The sequence below is a fragment of the Chiloscyllium plagiosum genome, chromosome 21, assembly GCF_004010195.1.
Source record: "Chiloscyllium plagiosum isolate BGI_BamShark_2017 chromosome 21, ASM401019v2, whole genome shotgun sequence".
Lineage (NCBI taxonomy): Eukaryota > Metazoa > Chordata > Chondrichthyes > Orectolobiformes > Hemiscylliidae > Chiloscyllium > Chiloscyllium plagiosum.
This window is the reverse complement of record NC_057730.1, coordinates 34,358,825-34,374,591: the sequence shown is the minus strand read 5'-3', so window position 1 is coordinate 34,374,591 and position 15,767 is coordinate 34,358,825. Positions and strand designations below refer to the sequence as shown.

The window sequence follows — 15,767 nt, the reverse complement described above, 5'->3', positions numbered from 1 at the left end:
AAAAACTGGATTAAGACTGGGTAAGCTCATTTTGCCTGGAACCAGCAGAGAGCCCATTAACCCATTTAAACATTGAACAGAGATTCCAGATCAAAATCATCGCCCCATGCAAGCACCCACCACAACTTATGTTTTTAAAGTTTGGGCTTTTGGGCCTAATTGCTTGAGAATATTTTATGATATCTAGACTTTGAACACTCCAGAGTTATGAGTCACCATTGGTCTGGATCACTGGGGCGGCACGGTGGCTCAGTGGTTAGCATTGCTGCCTCACCGCACTAGGGTCCCAGGTTCAATTCAAGCCTCAGGCAACTGTCTGTGTGGAGTTTGTGTGTTCTCCCCGTGTTTGCGTGGGTTTCCTCTGGGTGCTCCGGTTTCCTCCCACAGTCCAAAGATGTGCAGATCAGATGAATTGGCCATGCTAAATTGCCCATAGTGTTAGGTGCATTCGTCAGAGGGAGATGGGTCTGGGTGGGTTACTCTTCAGAGGGTCGGTGTGGACTTGTTGGGCTGAAGGGTGTGTTTCCGCACTGTAGAGAATCTAATCTAATCTAATCACTATAATTCTGGGCCTCAGTTCTTTATAATCTTATTTTCAGATGATGGGAGCAACAAAACATGTCAGATTTCGGAGGACCAATTACAGGACTACCCTCAGCCACATCAGAGTGAGCAGCCCACCAGTGATGGAATTGATGGCAACAGTAGTCAGAAAAGCATGGAAGAAGAGAGTGGGGCTGAGAAGAAGAAATATGAAATAATTCTAACAGATGAAGGGCGATTCATATGTCAAGTCTGCGAAAAGACCTTTAAAACGGTCGGTTAATTACTTAGTATATGGAGAGGGGTTGTAAATGCAAAATATATGGTAGCAAAACTGGAAGGTGAATAAAATGTACATGAAGTAGAATAAGCTATTTGTCAAATGTTAGGTGAGTATACATGTGGGATTTTAACCTAGTTTTCTTTCCAAAATTCCAACTTCATTTAGGTTTAACAAACCTTTGAGACTAGTATAGGAGAATTGTTCTGTGCAGTACTTGTATATCATTTAACAGTTGGTTCAATGACATTGACAGATTGTATTTGCCTGAAGAATGGTGGTTTGTGAAAGAATAGTGTGGTCAGGGATAAATGAGTGACATCTTTATCTAAAAACAAATAATCAAAATGTTGTCATTTAAAAACTATTCAATGTGTAACACTTTTAAAAAATTTTGATCTCTTGTAGCCAGGTGTGTGTCCCTGTTACTTGTGACCTCTGAGTAACATGGATGCCTTGATATGTCGGGAATGCAGAAGTTAAAGTTTTGGAACCCCCCCATGCCCATCCCCTCCAAAAATGAGTTCCTCTGTTTATGGGAATTAGTACTGTCAGTTAATAAAGAATTAATTGGCAACTCAGTGATACAGTAACTGGGATTATTTTCTCCTACAATATCAGAAATATTAGCTCAGAAGTTAAAGGTGCACAGGTAATTTGAACTGATTAAAAGAAATATCTCTATATACCTACTGTGTGTATGTGTGTCTGTCTGTGTGTGTGTGTAAAAGACAGTAGCTTGAATCTGGCAGGCATGAATTTGTTTTCAGAGGATCTGATGCTGTGCTTGCAGGCTGTCATCCTAAAAGCACACATGGTTACCCACAGTGACAAGAAGGCTTTCAAATGCAAGATTTGTGGGATGGCATTTCGAACAAAGGGATCTTTAGTTAGACACAATCGACGGCACACAGGTGAGAAAAACCAGACAAGGTCATTAAGTTTGACTGTAGTCAGTTTAAGTTTCAATGAGCAGTTGCTTAGCCTCTGTCCTTCCTTTATATTGTCATTGGCCTTTATTAAATCTCCACTTTACTGGATGATGATGGCACTTTTCTCTGATCCTTGCTGAGGCTGCCTGTGGATCTGACTTATTTATAATGTCCTGAGTGCTCCCCACCCCCGTCTCTCTCTCTCACTTTCTCCACCTCCCACCCCACTACACACATCTTAATTTAAAATGCGTCAAGATACCTTAACTGAGTGACATAAAATCACAGAGCCTTCGGGAGAGGTTGTGAATGTTCAGCAGATACCTATGTTTGAAGAGTTATCAGAGTTTAGTTTGGAGCTTTAACAGCTGTTATGGTGTGTCCCCAGATGAGCGACCGTACAAATGCCGGATGTGTGGGATGAGTTTCCGGGAGTCTGGAGCACTCACTCGCCATATGAAGGCTATCACCCCCTGTACAGAAAAAGTCAAATTCCAGCAAATGAAACTTGTTTCAACATCCTACCAGGAAGAGCCTGAACCAGCAAATAAAGCTGAGACTCAGGAAGGTATTACATTGACCATGTGTTCTATAACATGATCTGTTAATAATTCTTGGCATGCTTACATGTTTGATTGAGATGGTTTTAAATATAGATTAGAAGAAATTCTGCATCCATAAAAGTAATGGTTGCAGATGACTTGAAAGGGACCTGAATGATAAGACTCCTCCATTGGGACGGAGTGTTTAATCATAAATATAGTTAGAAAGGCTGTTGGAGGGTTTGCTCTTAAGTGGCTGGAGTATAAAAGGAGAGATGTTCTGTTCTCGTTAGATGTTCAGAACTCTGATTCAACCCCAGAGGGAGTAAATGTTCAAGGTTGGGCAAGGGCCTTGGAGAAATGGCAGTGTATATTCACTACAATGTCACTGGAATTGGAAGGGCACAGTTATGAGGGCAGGTTGCATAAACTTGAACTGTATTCCCTTAAGTTTAGAAGAATGAAGATCGAAATTGATAAGTTTAAAATGACTAAAGGAGACTTCAGAGAAAGTATTTCTCTGGTGGAATCTAGTATAAGGGGCATAATTTTAAAATTGGAGCTAGGCCATTCAGAGATGATGTCAGAATGACTTCATTGCTGAAAGTGTGGAGGAATTTGAGTTACCTTTTTCAGTTTTTCACATTTTGTGGATGTAGTTGGTTGGGGAGTAGGAAGCTGGCAAAAGCTTCAGAGACCAATTGGAAATGCCGAAACTGATGTTAATAGATTGTGTATACTAATGCGGTTTTGTTCAGCAAATAGTACTTGTTCTAGAATCAGGTTGAGTGGGCAAAGTTGAGATACACATCAGTCATGATCTAACTAAGTGGCAGAACTAGCTCAAGTGGCTGAATGATCTCTTCCTGTACCTATGATCCTTCCTATCTTCCAGTCTGAGCAATACTAAGCAGAACTTCTAATATCCTAATGAGAAAAGGGATGGAACGAAAAAGAGACTGTTTAGGTCACTTAGCTGCAGTCTCAGGGGATGACCATTCCCTTCTACTCGGGAAGTTCAGGCTATTGAGGAAAAACTAGAAAACTATCAGCTTCCTTGTTTTGTGACACTGCAGGAGAGAGAGTAAATTATTATTGGCCCAATGTTCCATGCCCCACACATGTAAACCACCTTCACATCACCAGCTGTTGAGAAAACTAGTGTGGGGAGCCTTGTGTTTGCAGCTAAGCATTCAAGTGATCTAAGCACAACAAGTGTTTTCTTATTCTTGGTCCCCGATCCTTATCTTTTTAACTTCCAGTAAATAAACAGATTGAGGAACTGGTTTCCACAGCAACACCAAACTCCCCAGAAACAACAGCAGTGATCAGTGTGCTGGCAAATTCTGAAGGAAACTTCGAGGAGCTGCAGGTCCATAATATGAGCCAGGCTTTGGATCCTGGGGTTGAACAGAAACCACAGGTAAAACTTTTCCAACATGCTCTGATGTCTTTAGTCAAAATATTCCCCTTGTTAAATAAAGAGGGAGATAATAAAGAGGAAATTTATATAAGATGTAGTTTACCTCCATTATTATTACAACCTCTCAATTTTAAGTTTGTTTACTTACAGATAAGGGAATGATGATTTACCTGTAATTTCCTGCCTTATGCCATTCCCCTTTGTTGCTTCAGGTTTGCTGTTATTTCCTTTGGCTAATTCTAAAGGAGGTTAGAAAATTCTTGTTAGTCCTTCGGCTGAACTCCTTCAGTATTTAGGACTTGCACTGATTAACTTTTCTATTTCTTCTCCCATTAATTTTTTAGTACCATTCCTTTTCAATATTTATCTTTGGTAGTTACCTGTTGGTTATCTGTACCACCTCTTTTACCTTCCTCCATTGAAACCAGAAATAAAATACTTAGTAAAAAGTTGCCACATTTCTTGGGCTAAACTCTCACTTTTGAGGCTGAGGATTGTTGATTTCATGCATTAATATGGAGCCCAATGTTAGACTTACTTTACTGTACAGTCACATGGAAGGTTTTGTCTTACGTTGATATGTTAAACCATGGCCTTGTGTGTCCTCACTGGCAGATCAAAATAATTGCATAACACCATTTCAAAGAGCAGGGAAGTTCCCCTGAGATGTAGCAGCTCACATTTATTCTTAAATCAACATCTCTAAAATGTATAGACTGAAAATGTAATGGTGAGCCACCTTTTTGAACTGTTGCAATCTGTACGGTGGAACTACTAGTGTGTTAGGTAGGAAGCTCCAAGAATGAAGGAATAATCAGGGTGGTGTGTGATTTGGAGGAATCCTTGAAGATACTGGTGGTCCTATATACCTGCTGCCCTTAACTTCTATGTGGTAGAGGTCAAGGATTTGGAAGGTTCTGTCAATGAAGCTGCTGCAGCAAATCATGTAGATAATGCACAGTACAGATATGTTGTACCAGTGATGGAGGAAGTGAATGTTTAAAATGTGTAACTTTCAATCTTTTATAAAAGTAGTGACTGTGCATAAAATGTATTACTTTGACTGTAAAGAGTTATGGGATATCCTGAGATTTTAAAGCGTACTATATAAGTTTAAAACAAAACAAAGGTACAAAGTGGGCTCCTTTTTAAACAAGCTCTTTATTTCTTATATGCTTATACCTTGCAAATTATTCACTCCTTGACTCTTAAGGAGTCGGGTGTCATCATTTAAATATCTTCTGTCAAGGCTGAAAAGCTTCAGAGTTGCTCACTCCTTTTTGCATAACTCAGGTCCCTGACAATAGGCACCAATCTCATGCCACTGCCAACTATTATCCCCAATGCTCTCATTTTTACATGTCTCACTAGTTGGCAATGATTAATGTGTTCGAAATGCAGTTTGATTCTAGCTGTTTCTGATTTATATTCTACCATCTGGCTATCTCATTCAACATTCTGTTGCACTTTGATAAAAGGTGTTGAAAACGTATCTGTGAAATATTATTTTGAAGTTAGGTTGTGATAATAGAATAAGGGTTCAAACTAATAACATTTAGATTTAAGACTGGTGACAGGAATGAGCTTCTGGCTAGCACAGGGGAACTGAACATGCTGGAATTTTAAATCAACAATCAGATATTCTACTGAGGGGAATGTAGAGTCTATCCAAATGAATGAACAAACTAATATGGACTGAATTGCCTTCCTCATCCATAACCATCTTTAAACCTTCCAAGTATTTTTGAGTCCCATTTTGGGGGAAACAGCTGATTCTAAAGCTGAAATACAAAAGCCTACTTCTCTCCAAAAGATGTGTATTTATTGACCTAGATCTTCCGTCTCCAGTCAGTTACTGGATGCACCTTGAAAGATATGTGTCAATATTTCTCCCACTCAGGCTATGAGATAATTACCAGGAAAGTTCAAACTTCTCATGGGCAATTGCCTGGTGACTGGAACCATCCAAAACTGTCCTCCAATTCTGATGTAGAGTTGGAGACTTTGGAGTTACTCACCCTAACAGGTAGCAGGGAAATATTGGAGAGGTTAAAACCTGATTTCCCCATCCCCCTCCAAAGGATCTGACTGCAAACCCCCCCCCCCCCCGCCCCCCCACCACCACCCCTGTGCCCCCTTCACCTTGTGGGAGACCTGAGCCCTCCATGCCAACACTGGACACTTGGCCAATCCTCAGACACCTGATCTGTTCTACCTTCTCACTCGCCCAACTCCCTCACACACACACCATATTCTCCCTCACCCACCTTCCATCCTACCACCTGATTGACTTCATCTGTCTGCCACTCTGCCCCATAGCTAATTTATCTTACTTCCCATTTCTCCTTTTAAAGAAGCTTTGAACCTTTAAACACCAGAAGATGACAGATGGCAGTCACTGCTGTAAAACAGGCTTGATTTGACTTCCTGCACTAATCCTGTGTTAAGTTAAAAATCACACAACACCAGGTTATAGTCCAACAGGTTTAATTGGAAGCACACTAGCTTTTGGAGCGACGCTCCTTCATCAGGTGATTGTCTCCAAATCATAATCCTGTGTTGCACTGGAAGTGACCCTTAGTAGGTATGCTGTGCATTTGAGAAGAGCCCATTGGATTGTTGAAGAGATGATCAATATTGTTTTTTTTTCTACAGTCACCGACTTCCACTGAGCTACCTCCAGAGGGGGAGACTGGCAATGAGAACCTGATCTGTCAGGCCATGAGGAATTCTGGGATTGTCATAGAAACTGTGACAATTGGAGATTCCCAGAAATCCAGCGAAGCATCTCCATTGACTATCGAGGGAGGCATAGAAGAGGATGTCATTGAGGACTATTGCAATGAGATAGAGGAAGAAGATACGGTACCTCCAATGCACTATTATACTAAGTGTTGATTCAACACCACCCAAGATGCACACCCTCTGATCTATGGGATATCTTTTTAGTCAACACACCTATTTTTGGCTGAATAGATCTCACCAAAAGTACCATGCTAGGAGCATCATTAAGTCCATATATATCTTTGTTTAGTGTCCGTTGCAATCCTTCTTCATTCTTTTTTTCATGTGGCTTTCCCTTTGGAAAAAGTATCATCCTGCAAAAATGCAGCTTTTATGTCAGCCTTTCTGTGTTTCATGAGTACGTGGCCAAAACAGCGAAAACGATTTTCAAAATCACTTTTTCAGTTGTGTATATCCACGTTGGCATCTATATCAGCTCATCAAACACCTAGCAATGAGCTTGTCTTTGCCTTAAGTTCTGGTGATGTGAGAGGGAAATTTTTTTACACAGCGGGTGGTAAGTGCCTGAAAAGCGTTGCCACAGGAGGTGGTGGAAGTGGATATAATAGCCACATTGAAGGGGCGTCTTATCAGAGACATGAATAGGCAGGGAATAGAGGAATACGGATGGCATAGAGGCAGATGGCTTTTAGTTTATTAAGGTATCATGGATTGGCATAGTTTTGGTGGGCTGAAAGGTCTGCTCCATGATGTACTGCTCTTTGTTCTTTATTTTTTCTTTGACTTTTTCAAATCCATCTGAGAGATGGAGGTGGATGCACCTTGTCTGGAACTGAGGAATATCTAATTCCCTCTATTTTGCCTGTCTGTTTTAGTTTGTCCTCAAGTTTATTGCCTCCACCAAAACTGGACAACCACAAGAATGATTTTTTTTCTGTTGTGTTCTTCTAGTGTTCCATAGCCTTTACTTCATTGTCTAATCTATTCTAGCTATGGCATCTACTTACTTACTTCTCAGTAAAGGTTGAAAAATCTTCCTCTTATGCTATTAGAGAATATAATTCCAGTACAACTGTTTTCAGGTACAATTCACTTCTGGCACAATTTCAGTACTTGCACAATGTTTTCTTTCCTTGCTCTTTCATCCCATTAGGCCAGTTCATCAATCTTGCTTCTTGACCTTCATTTTAGCCATTCAATCAATATTTAAACTTGTCAAAAGCTTTTCCTGCACATCTCACAATTGCTACATCCCTCCATTCATAGATCCCCATTTCAATGTTTGTCACCTCTGGGCTGAATGGAGATATCATAGCCTCTGTTCTTGCTGTATCTGTGTCTTGAAGGATGCTCAAATTAACACTTGTTCTCCTCCTCAATTTAAGGTTATAGACAGCATAGATGATGACTTCACATTTATTAACATTGTACTCCATCTGCCAGATCTTTGCCCACTCATTTAAACTATCTGTGTCCCTCTGCAAAGTTTCACAGACCACTGCACACTTTGCTCTACCACTCATCTTTGTGTTTTCCCAAACTTTGACACACTACATGTGGTCCCAAACCCCAAATCATTTATGTAAATTGTGAATAATTGCGGTCCCAAAACTGATCCCCGAGGCACACCACTGATTGCTAACCAGAAAAGCAGTCATTTATCCCCACTCTTTGCTTTCTGTTAGCTAACCAATCCTCTATCCATACTAATACATTACCTGTAACGCCATGCAGCTTTACCTTATGCAGCAGCCTTTTGTGTGGCACCTTGTCGTGTGCCTTTGTAAATTTAGATACACCACATCTACTGGATCCCTGTTGTCCACTGTGCTTGTAAAGTCTTCGTAGAGTTCCAGTAGATTAGTTAAGCATGACCTGACTGTCATGAACCCATGCGGAGTCTGCCCAATGGGACAATTTCTGTCTAGATGTCTTGCTATTTCTTCCTTGATAATAGATTAAAGCATTTTCCCACTACAGAAGTTAAGCTAACTGGTCTGTAAGTCCCCATCTTTTGTCTACCTCTTTTTTTTACACAGTGGTGTCACATTTGCTTTTTTCCAATCTGCTGGTCCTGCGAATAGTTAATTAAGAAGGCAAATGTAATTTTATCCTTTTTGCTAGAGGAATTGAGTTTAAAAGCAGGGAAGTTATATTGCAGCTGTGTCAGTGCTGGTGAGGCCATACCTGGACTATTATGTGCAGTGTTGATCTCCTTACTTGAGAAGAGATATACTGGCCCTAGAGAGGGTGCAAAGGCGGTTCAGGAATGAAGAAGGGCTCATGCCCAAAACGTCAATTCTCCTGCTCCTTGGATGCTGCCTGACCTGTTGCGCTTTTCCAGCAACACATTTTCAGTGCAGATATACCTCTGGCTGAGTTAGCCAATTGGTACCTCTTCATCAGTGCCAGCCTTGCAGGACACATAGCTGCCTCGAAATGAGAATCAAAGGACATTTTTCAAAACTGCACATGAATCATGGAGTCCTACAGCACGGAGACAAGCTCTTTGGCATGGTTCATGCCGACCAAAGTGTCCGTCCATGCTAACCCCATTTCCCTGCATTTGGCCCATATCCTTCTAATCCTTTCCTATCCATGTATTTTTCTAAATGCCTTTTAAATGTTGCTAATGTACCAGCCTCAACCATTTCTGCTGGCAACTCATTCCAGATGCATACCACCCTCTGTGTAAAAATGTTGCCCTTCAGGTTCCCTTTTATTCTTTCCCCTCTAGCCTTGAACTGATGCCTTCTAGTCCTCGATTCCTCAACCCTGGGAAAAAGACTGAGTACATATACCCTATCATGCCTCTTGTGATTTTGTACACTTCCATAAGGTTCCCCCTCAGTCTCCTACACTCTAAAAAGAAATGTCCTAACTTGTCCAACCTCTTCCTATAACTCAGACCATTGAGTCAAGACAACATCCTTGTAAATTTCTTCTGCACTCTTTCAGATTAATAACATCTTTCCTATAGCAAGGTGACCAAAACTGAACACAATACTCTATGTGAGCCTCACCAACGTCCTGTATAACTGCAACATAACTTCCCATCTTCTATACTCAGTGCCCTGACTGATGAAGGCCAGTGTGCCAAAAGCTTCCTTCACTGCCCTGTTTACCTGTGGCTCCATTTCACAAACTATTGAATGGGATCACCTCTCATTCTTCGAAACTCAAGTGAATAAAGACCCACTTGATTTAATCCTTGCTCTTTGCATATGAATTAGTTTTGTGAATCACTTTTGCACTTCTATGATAAGTATGTCTTTTCATAGGGAAGGAGATGGAAGCTGGACATAATTCTCCATAGGTGTAAGCTGACTGAGCAGTAAGACATCTTTACACCTTTGTCAAATCTACTTGTAATTTCCATCAAGCAACTAGTACAGGACTTCTTTGATTCCTCCCTGGTCTAGATAGCCTCCCTCAAATATTAAAAGGATACAACAAATTTATGAATGGTTCAGCCTCTGCCAAATGCAGCAGTCCTGTTCTGATGTATTTTTTAGTGATAGATGAGGCTTCTGGAATTCAATTGCATGGCTGACATATTGACCTTTGACCTGCTCTTGGAGCAGCAATATTTATATGACTGGTTCAGTTTCTATGCTAACCGTCCAGTATATTGATAGTGGGGAATTCAGCAATGGTAATGTCATTGAATGATAAGGGGCAGTAATTAGATTCTCTCTTGTTTGTGATGGTCAGTGGTTGGTACTTGTGTGACACAAATGCTTCTTGCCACTTGATGCCCGAGCCTGATATTGTTCAGATCATGCTGCATCCGCACTGCTTCAGTATCTTAGGAGTTGCAAATTGAACTGAATATTGCACAATTGTCAGCAAACATCCCCACTTCTGACCTTATGATAGAAGGAAGGTTGTTGATGAAGCAGCTTAGGTCTAGGATACTCCTGCAGTGAGGTGCTGGAACCTGACTGAACCCCAACAACCATCTTCTTTTATGCTTGGTATGACCCCAACTAGTGCAGAATTTTCCACCCTATTCCCATTTGCTGGGTCTCCTTGATGCCACGCACAGTCAAATAGGGCAGCCACTTTTGTGTCTCCTCTGGAATTCTGCTTTTTGTCTATGTTTGAATCAAGGCTGAAATGAGGTCAAGAACTGAGTGGCCCTGACAGAATTCAAACTGGGCATCAGAGAGCAGGATATTGCAACGCAAATACTGCTTGATGGCACTGTTGATGACCTGTTCCATTCATTTATTGATGATCAAGTGTAGATTGACAGAATGGTAATTGATTGGGTTGGATTTTTTTCTGCTTTTATGTGTAGGAGATATCTGGGCAGTTTTCCACTTTTTCAGGTAGATGTCAATTTTGAGTAAAATGTTCAGAAAGGAATCCGTCTTTCAGTCTGTCATCTATCTTGCATGCCCCTGAATCAGTAACACCTTTTCTTCTCACATTTGTGTGTCTTTTCTGAGTGTAGATCCTGTCTCTGAAGTTGGAGAGGTTGCTTGCCAAGTTCCTCCTATGCTGTGTATCACCCCTTAGAAGCCATGTGGTCGAACTAGCACCTTGCCCAGAAAATGGGTTGTGGGGTGGACCTGATGGTTTAGTATGTTTCAATTTAAATTTTTTTTAATGTACATTATTAGGCAAACTCAAAAAGTGAGAACAACTGCAAAACCTTCCAATGCCCTCACTGTGGTCGAGTGTTCCGAGGATCCAGCTACCTGCGTCTGCATATTAAGGCACACTTGGGTAAGTACAAAAGGCACAGAAACCAGACACTCAAGATACTGCCTCTTGTACTCAATTGTTTATTAACATTGATGAGGTTTATCATTCCTTTCTCACCTCAACAACAACTTGCATTTACATTGCACCTTTAGCATGGTAAAATGCCTCAACACACTTCACAGGAACAATTATCAGTCAGTGTACAACACTGAGTCACATTAAAATATATTAGAACGGCTTGGTCAAAGAGAATGTTTTTAATAGACAAGGGAGAGAGGCAGGCACACTTAGGAAGGGATTTCTAGATTTTAGGACCAGGGTGGCTGAAAGGCAATGGTGCAACATAGGAAACTGGGTAGATGCAAGAAGCTGGAGTTGGGGAACTGTACAGATTGCAGAGTAGCCAAATAGACCCCTCTTTTTAGATCAACGGTAATTTATTTTGGAACAGAAAGAGAATATATAAAGATAGGTCAATGATCCTGCACTATATAGAAGGCACAGTGGAACAAATTGCCTTTCAGAATACATGGGGCAAATTTAACATGGTTGTAAAAGGGGATTAATCTCAAAGCATACAATCACATTGATGGTTCCCAGTTTCAGTTCATGGAGATGTGGGTATGCTTTTGAGGTTGGCTTTCTGCTGTGACCATGAGTAGCAGGTGTGGGGGGAGAGCCCAAATATCTGCTGCCTCCATTACTGGGCTCTGCAGTGTACTCCTGGAAGTTTGCTAAACCTGATGTGTTTTTCTAGGTTACAAGCCCCACAGGTGCGAACTGTGTGAAAAGGAGTTTATGACGGCCTACATTCTGAAGAAACACCTAGAGTCACACTATAATGAGCGTCGTTTCAAATGTGGGGAATGTGGCAAACTCTACAAGAGCATCGCCCATGTAAAGGAACACATGAGAGCGCATTCAGACGATCGGCCGTATTCATGCCCAAAATGTGGCAAAAGATACAAAACTAAGGTCAGAGAAATAACATGATGGGAGGATAAACCTGTAACCAGTACCATGACACTTATGAACCAGTTAGGAGGGGTGGATTGATTACTTGTTGCAGTCTTCAACTGACCACACCAAAATTTGAATTTATCAAGGGAAGTGGCATAGTCAGTTATATATATTACATTGTATTTGGTCAGTGTCAGAAACAAGGTTAACAAATAAATTATTACAAACAAAAACTTAGGTGGGGATGCAAAAACTATTAATAAAAGGTTTAAGAAGATGCTACTGTCCTTGAAAAATAAGACACACACACACACACACACATAACATATCTAAGCTACGAAAAAAAATAGAGCTCTGCAGAGAGTTATCTTAAGACTACTTTGACCAAGTCCTGAATGCTGTTCTGCAATCAAAGTCATTTTCCACACAAGCTTAGATTTTTCTGGATCAGTTATGGCTTTTTGAATTCTCCTTGCCAGTGGTGTAAATTCAAAGGACTCCTTTAAGAACCCTCAGTTTGTGGTAATGAGGTCTTCTGGTGAGTTTTCAGCTCAAACTTTGCAGAGGTCCTGGAGAAAGGAAAGACAAAGGCTGCTGTGTTTGTGGCAACTTTTGTATTTTCAAAACCAAATATTTTACACCCACAAACTGGGTCATGTGATCTCTCTCTATTTTGATCCAGTAGCTTTTGTTCTTTGCAAGTGCAATATTTTCGTAAAGTTGCTTTTACAGTGTTTGATTTTTTTTTATGTATGCCCAGTTGATATTATGAATTAGTAATATAGGCAATACATTTTCACAATTGACTGCTGTTGCTTGAGAGGAAGAAAGATTTGCATTTTTTTATAGTGACTCTCAGTATTCAGAATGTCCTTCACAGCATTTCACAGCCAGTAAGGTACCTTTGAAGTGCGGTCACTTTTGTAATGTAGACAACAGAGCAGTCAATTTGAACAGAGCAAAATCCCCAAAACAGTCATATGCTAACTAACGTTACTAAAACAGAGTATAGTTATTAAAAGATGACTGTTACCCAGGATATTGGAGTGAATTCTGCTGCTGTTCAAAATGGCAATAAAATCTTTTATGTTTTATCCAAAAGATGACATCCATGTTAGTGAAACGCTCCTTTGGTATTGTCCTGCAAGTATTCGCCTGTATCTCTGGACTAGATCTTTAAACCACAAGCTTCAGACTCAGAAGTGTGCGCACTATCCTCTGAACAACAATGAACACCTATATAAATACTAAAGAGGTTGACCATAGCTGTCTGAACTCAAAATAGACTTGGCCCTATCCACCCACCTTATATGAGAACCGGAGAATATTATCTGCTCAAATGATTTGCTTCTGATTTTGCATAAAGGGAACCATGTGGAATAGAGGTTTCAACCTCTGGCTGTGATATCAAAGGTGACTTTCTCTGAAATCTTTCAAATGGTAGCTAGATGGCATTAAAGGAGGTTGAACACTTATATGGAGCAGTCAACTAGAAGGATTGAATGTCCGTCCACCTTTCCATAATCATTATGAATAGTCTGATTATTAGTAATGTAGAAACAGCATGTTAATGAATTTGAGAAATCTTTTACACCATAGTCACTCAGATTTAATGAGTGCAGTATTGGAATGGATCTGCCTTCCTGCACATTTGATTTTAGTCCAGTCTCAGTTACCATTAGATGGATAGCTCAGTCTGACTGTCTTATCACAGGGGTATTTCTGTAGTGTTGACTGTCATTCTTCTTCTGTAAACTCCAGTAACAGCCCCACCTCTGTACATTGGTTGTAGTTTTATTGAACATGCAATTTTAATATGGTGCTGTCTGTTATAATACCATACTTCCTTCAATCCGACTGTATCTGTATATGTTCTGATTATAGCTATGTCTCACAGCTTTCTAGTTGTAATCTTGCATCTCTGTATTCAGTTTGTTGCCCTTCCCCCTCTAATTTGCTTATAATCCTTTCTATCTTTAGATTAAAATGATGCCATCCCTCTTTACATTTCATTGCAATTGATTGTATCTCAGTCCCTATCAGCACTGCAAATGTAGCTTTGACTCTGTGTTCTGATTATGTTTTGATGACACTGTAGTAGAGAACAGCAGATGGCTTATCTTCAGTATCTTGATGAATGTTTATTCATCAATCAATATCATTTTTCAAAAAAAAGGTGATCTGGTTATTTGGAGTTTGTATAAATTATCTGTGAATTTCATATAATACTGCAGTTCAAAAGTACTTGACTGGCTGTATTTTGGAATGTCCTAAGATTTATAGAGTTCTAAGTTTTTGAAGGGTGCCATATAGATTTGATTTCTGTCCTATATATATTCAGTGGTGCAACGAAGCGAAAGATGTTTTCTGTTGGATTTCTAAAGCGATTTTTCTCTTCACAGAATGCACAGCAAGTTCACTTGAGGACACACTCTGAGGACAAACCGTTTGCATGTGACTACTGTACCCGGGCATTTCGAGAGAAGGGCTCCCTCATCCGACACGTGCGCCTCCACACGGGAGAGAAACCATTCACATGCTACAAATGTGGGCGAGGCTTTGCTGAACACGGGACACTTAATCGACATTTACGTGCCAAAGGTGTGTATGAAGCCAGGTGGGCACTTGGTGGGAAGGAAGGTATCACTGAGCAGGATTAGAGTTTAACAATCTGCAGCTGCCATTTGCTACTTGGTCTTAAATTCCTGTCACTACTTTAATAATAGAAACTTGTAATTTTATAGCCATTTTAATTCCTAAAATATTTCAATATACTTTATCAGAGAATTCTCAGGCAAAAATTGATGTATGGAGATATTAGAATAAATCACCGAAGGTTTTGTCAGAGAGGTAGTTTTAAGGAGACCTTAAAAGAGCAGAAAAGGAGAAAGGGGTTGAACAGATTTTGGAAGGAAACCAAAGAGTGCTTAGACGGTGGAAATTTAATGTTTTTGCTGAAATGTCTCATTAAATAGTATCAGCCAATAATTGCAGTATAGAAGGGCGCCATTTGGCCTGTCTTATACATGCCAGTTCTCTGTAAGAGCTACTCAGCTATTCCCACTTCCAACCTTCCCCCATATTATATCTTTTCATATAATTACCCAGTTTCCTGATGAAAGGCACATTAGGATTTGTGACCATCAAACCAATGCATCCCAGATCCCAAGTATTGTTGAGAGAAAATAAATTCTCAAGTCACTTCTGGTTCTTTTGTCAGTCACATTAAATTGGTGTCTGGTTCTTGACTCCTGTGCTTTTGAGAATAATTTCTCCCTGTCTGCTCAACCCAGACTGTCATAATTTTGTTCAGGATTAGTGGTGCTGGAAGAGCACAGCAGTTCAGACAGCATCCAAGGAGCAGTAAAATCGACGTTTCGGGCAAAAGCCCTTCATCAGGAATAAAGGCAGAGAGCCTGAAGGGTGGAGAGATAAGCTAGGGGAGGGTGGGGGTGGGGAGAAAGTAGCATAGAGTACAATAGGTGAGTGGAGGAGGGGATGAAGGTGATAGGTCAAGGAGGAGGGTGGAGTGGATAGGTGGAAAAGAAGATAGGCAGATAGGACAAGTCATGGGGACAGCGCTGAGCTGGAAGTTTGGAGCTGGGGTGAGGTGGGGGAAGGGGAAATGA

The 15,767-nt window shown here is 40.6% G+C and overlaps 1 protein-coding gene across 2 annotated transcripts in view; it reads left to right on the top strand.

Moving 5' to 3' along the window:
• Window positions 1-15,767, top strand: part of e4f1 (E4F transcription factor 1) — a 36,543-nt gene that overhangs the window by 14,083 nt on the left and 6,693 nt on the right. For both annotated transcript variants that reach the window (XM_043711739.1, XM_043711740.1), the window contains 8 exons: window positions 600-817; window positions 1,617-1,737; window positions 2,144-2,323; window positions 3,560-3,720; window positions 6,376-6,585; window positions 11,094-11,199; window positions 11,936-12,153; window positions 14,541-14,739. In XM_043711739.1, the coding sequence (XP_043567674.1) occupies window positions 600-817; window positions 1,617-1,737; window positions 2,144-2,323; window positions 3,560-3,720; window positions 6,376-6,585; window positions 11,094-11,199; window positions 11,936-12,153; window positions 14,541-14,739 (1,413 nt within the window). The remainder of the gene's footprint in view (window positions 1-599; window positions 818-1,616; window positions 1,738-2,143; window positions 2,324-3,559; window positions 3,721-6,375; window positions 6,586-11,093; window positions 11,200-11,935; window positions 12,154-14,540; window positions 14,740-15,767) is intronic.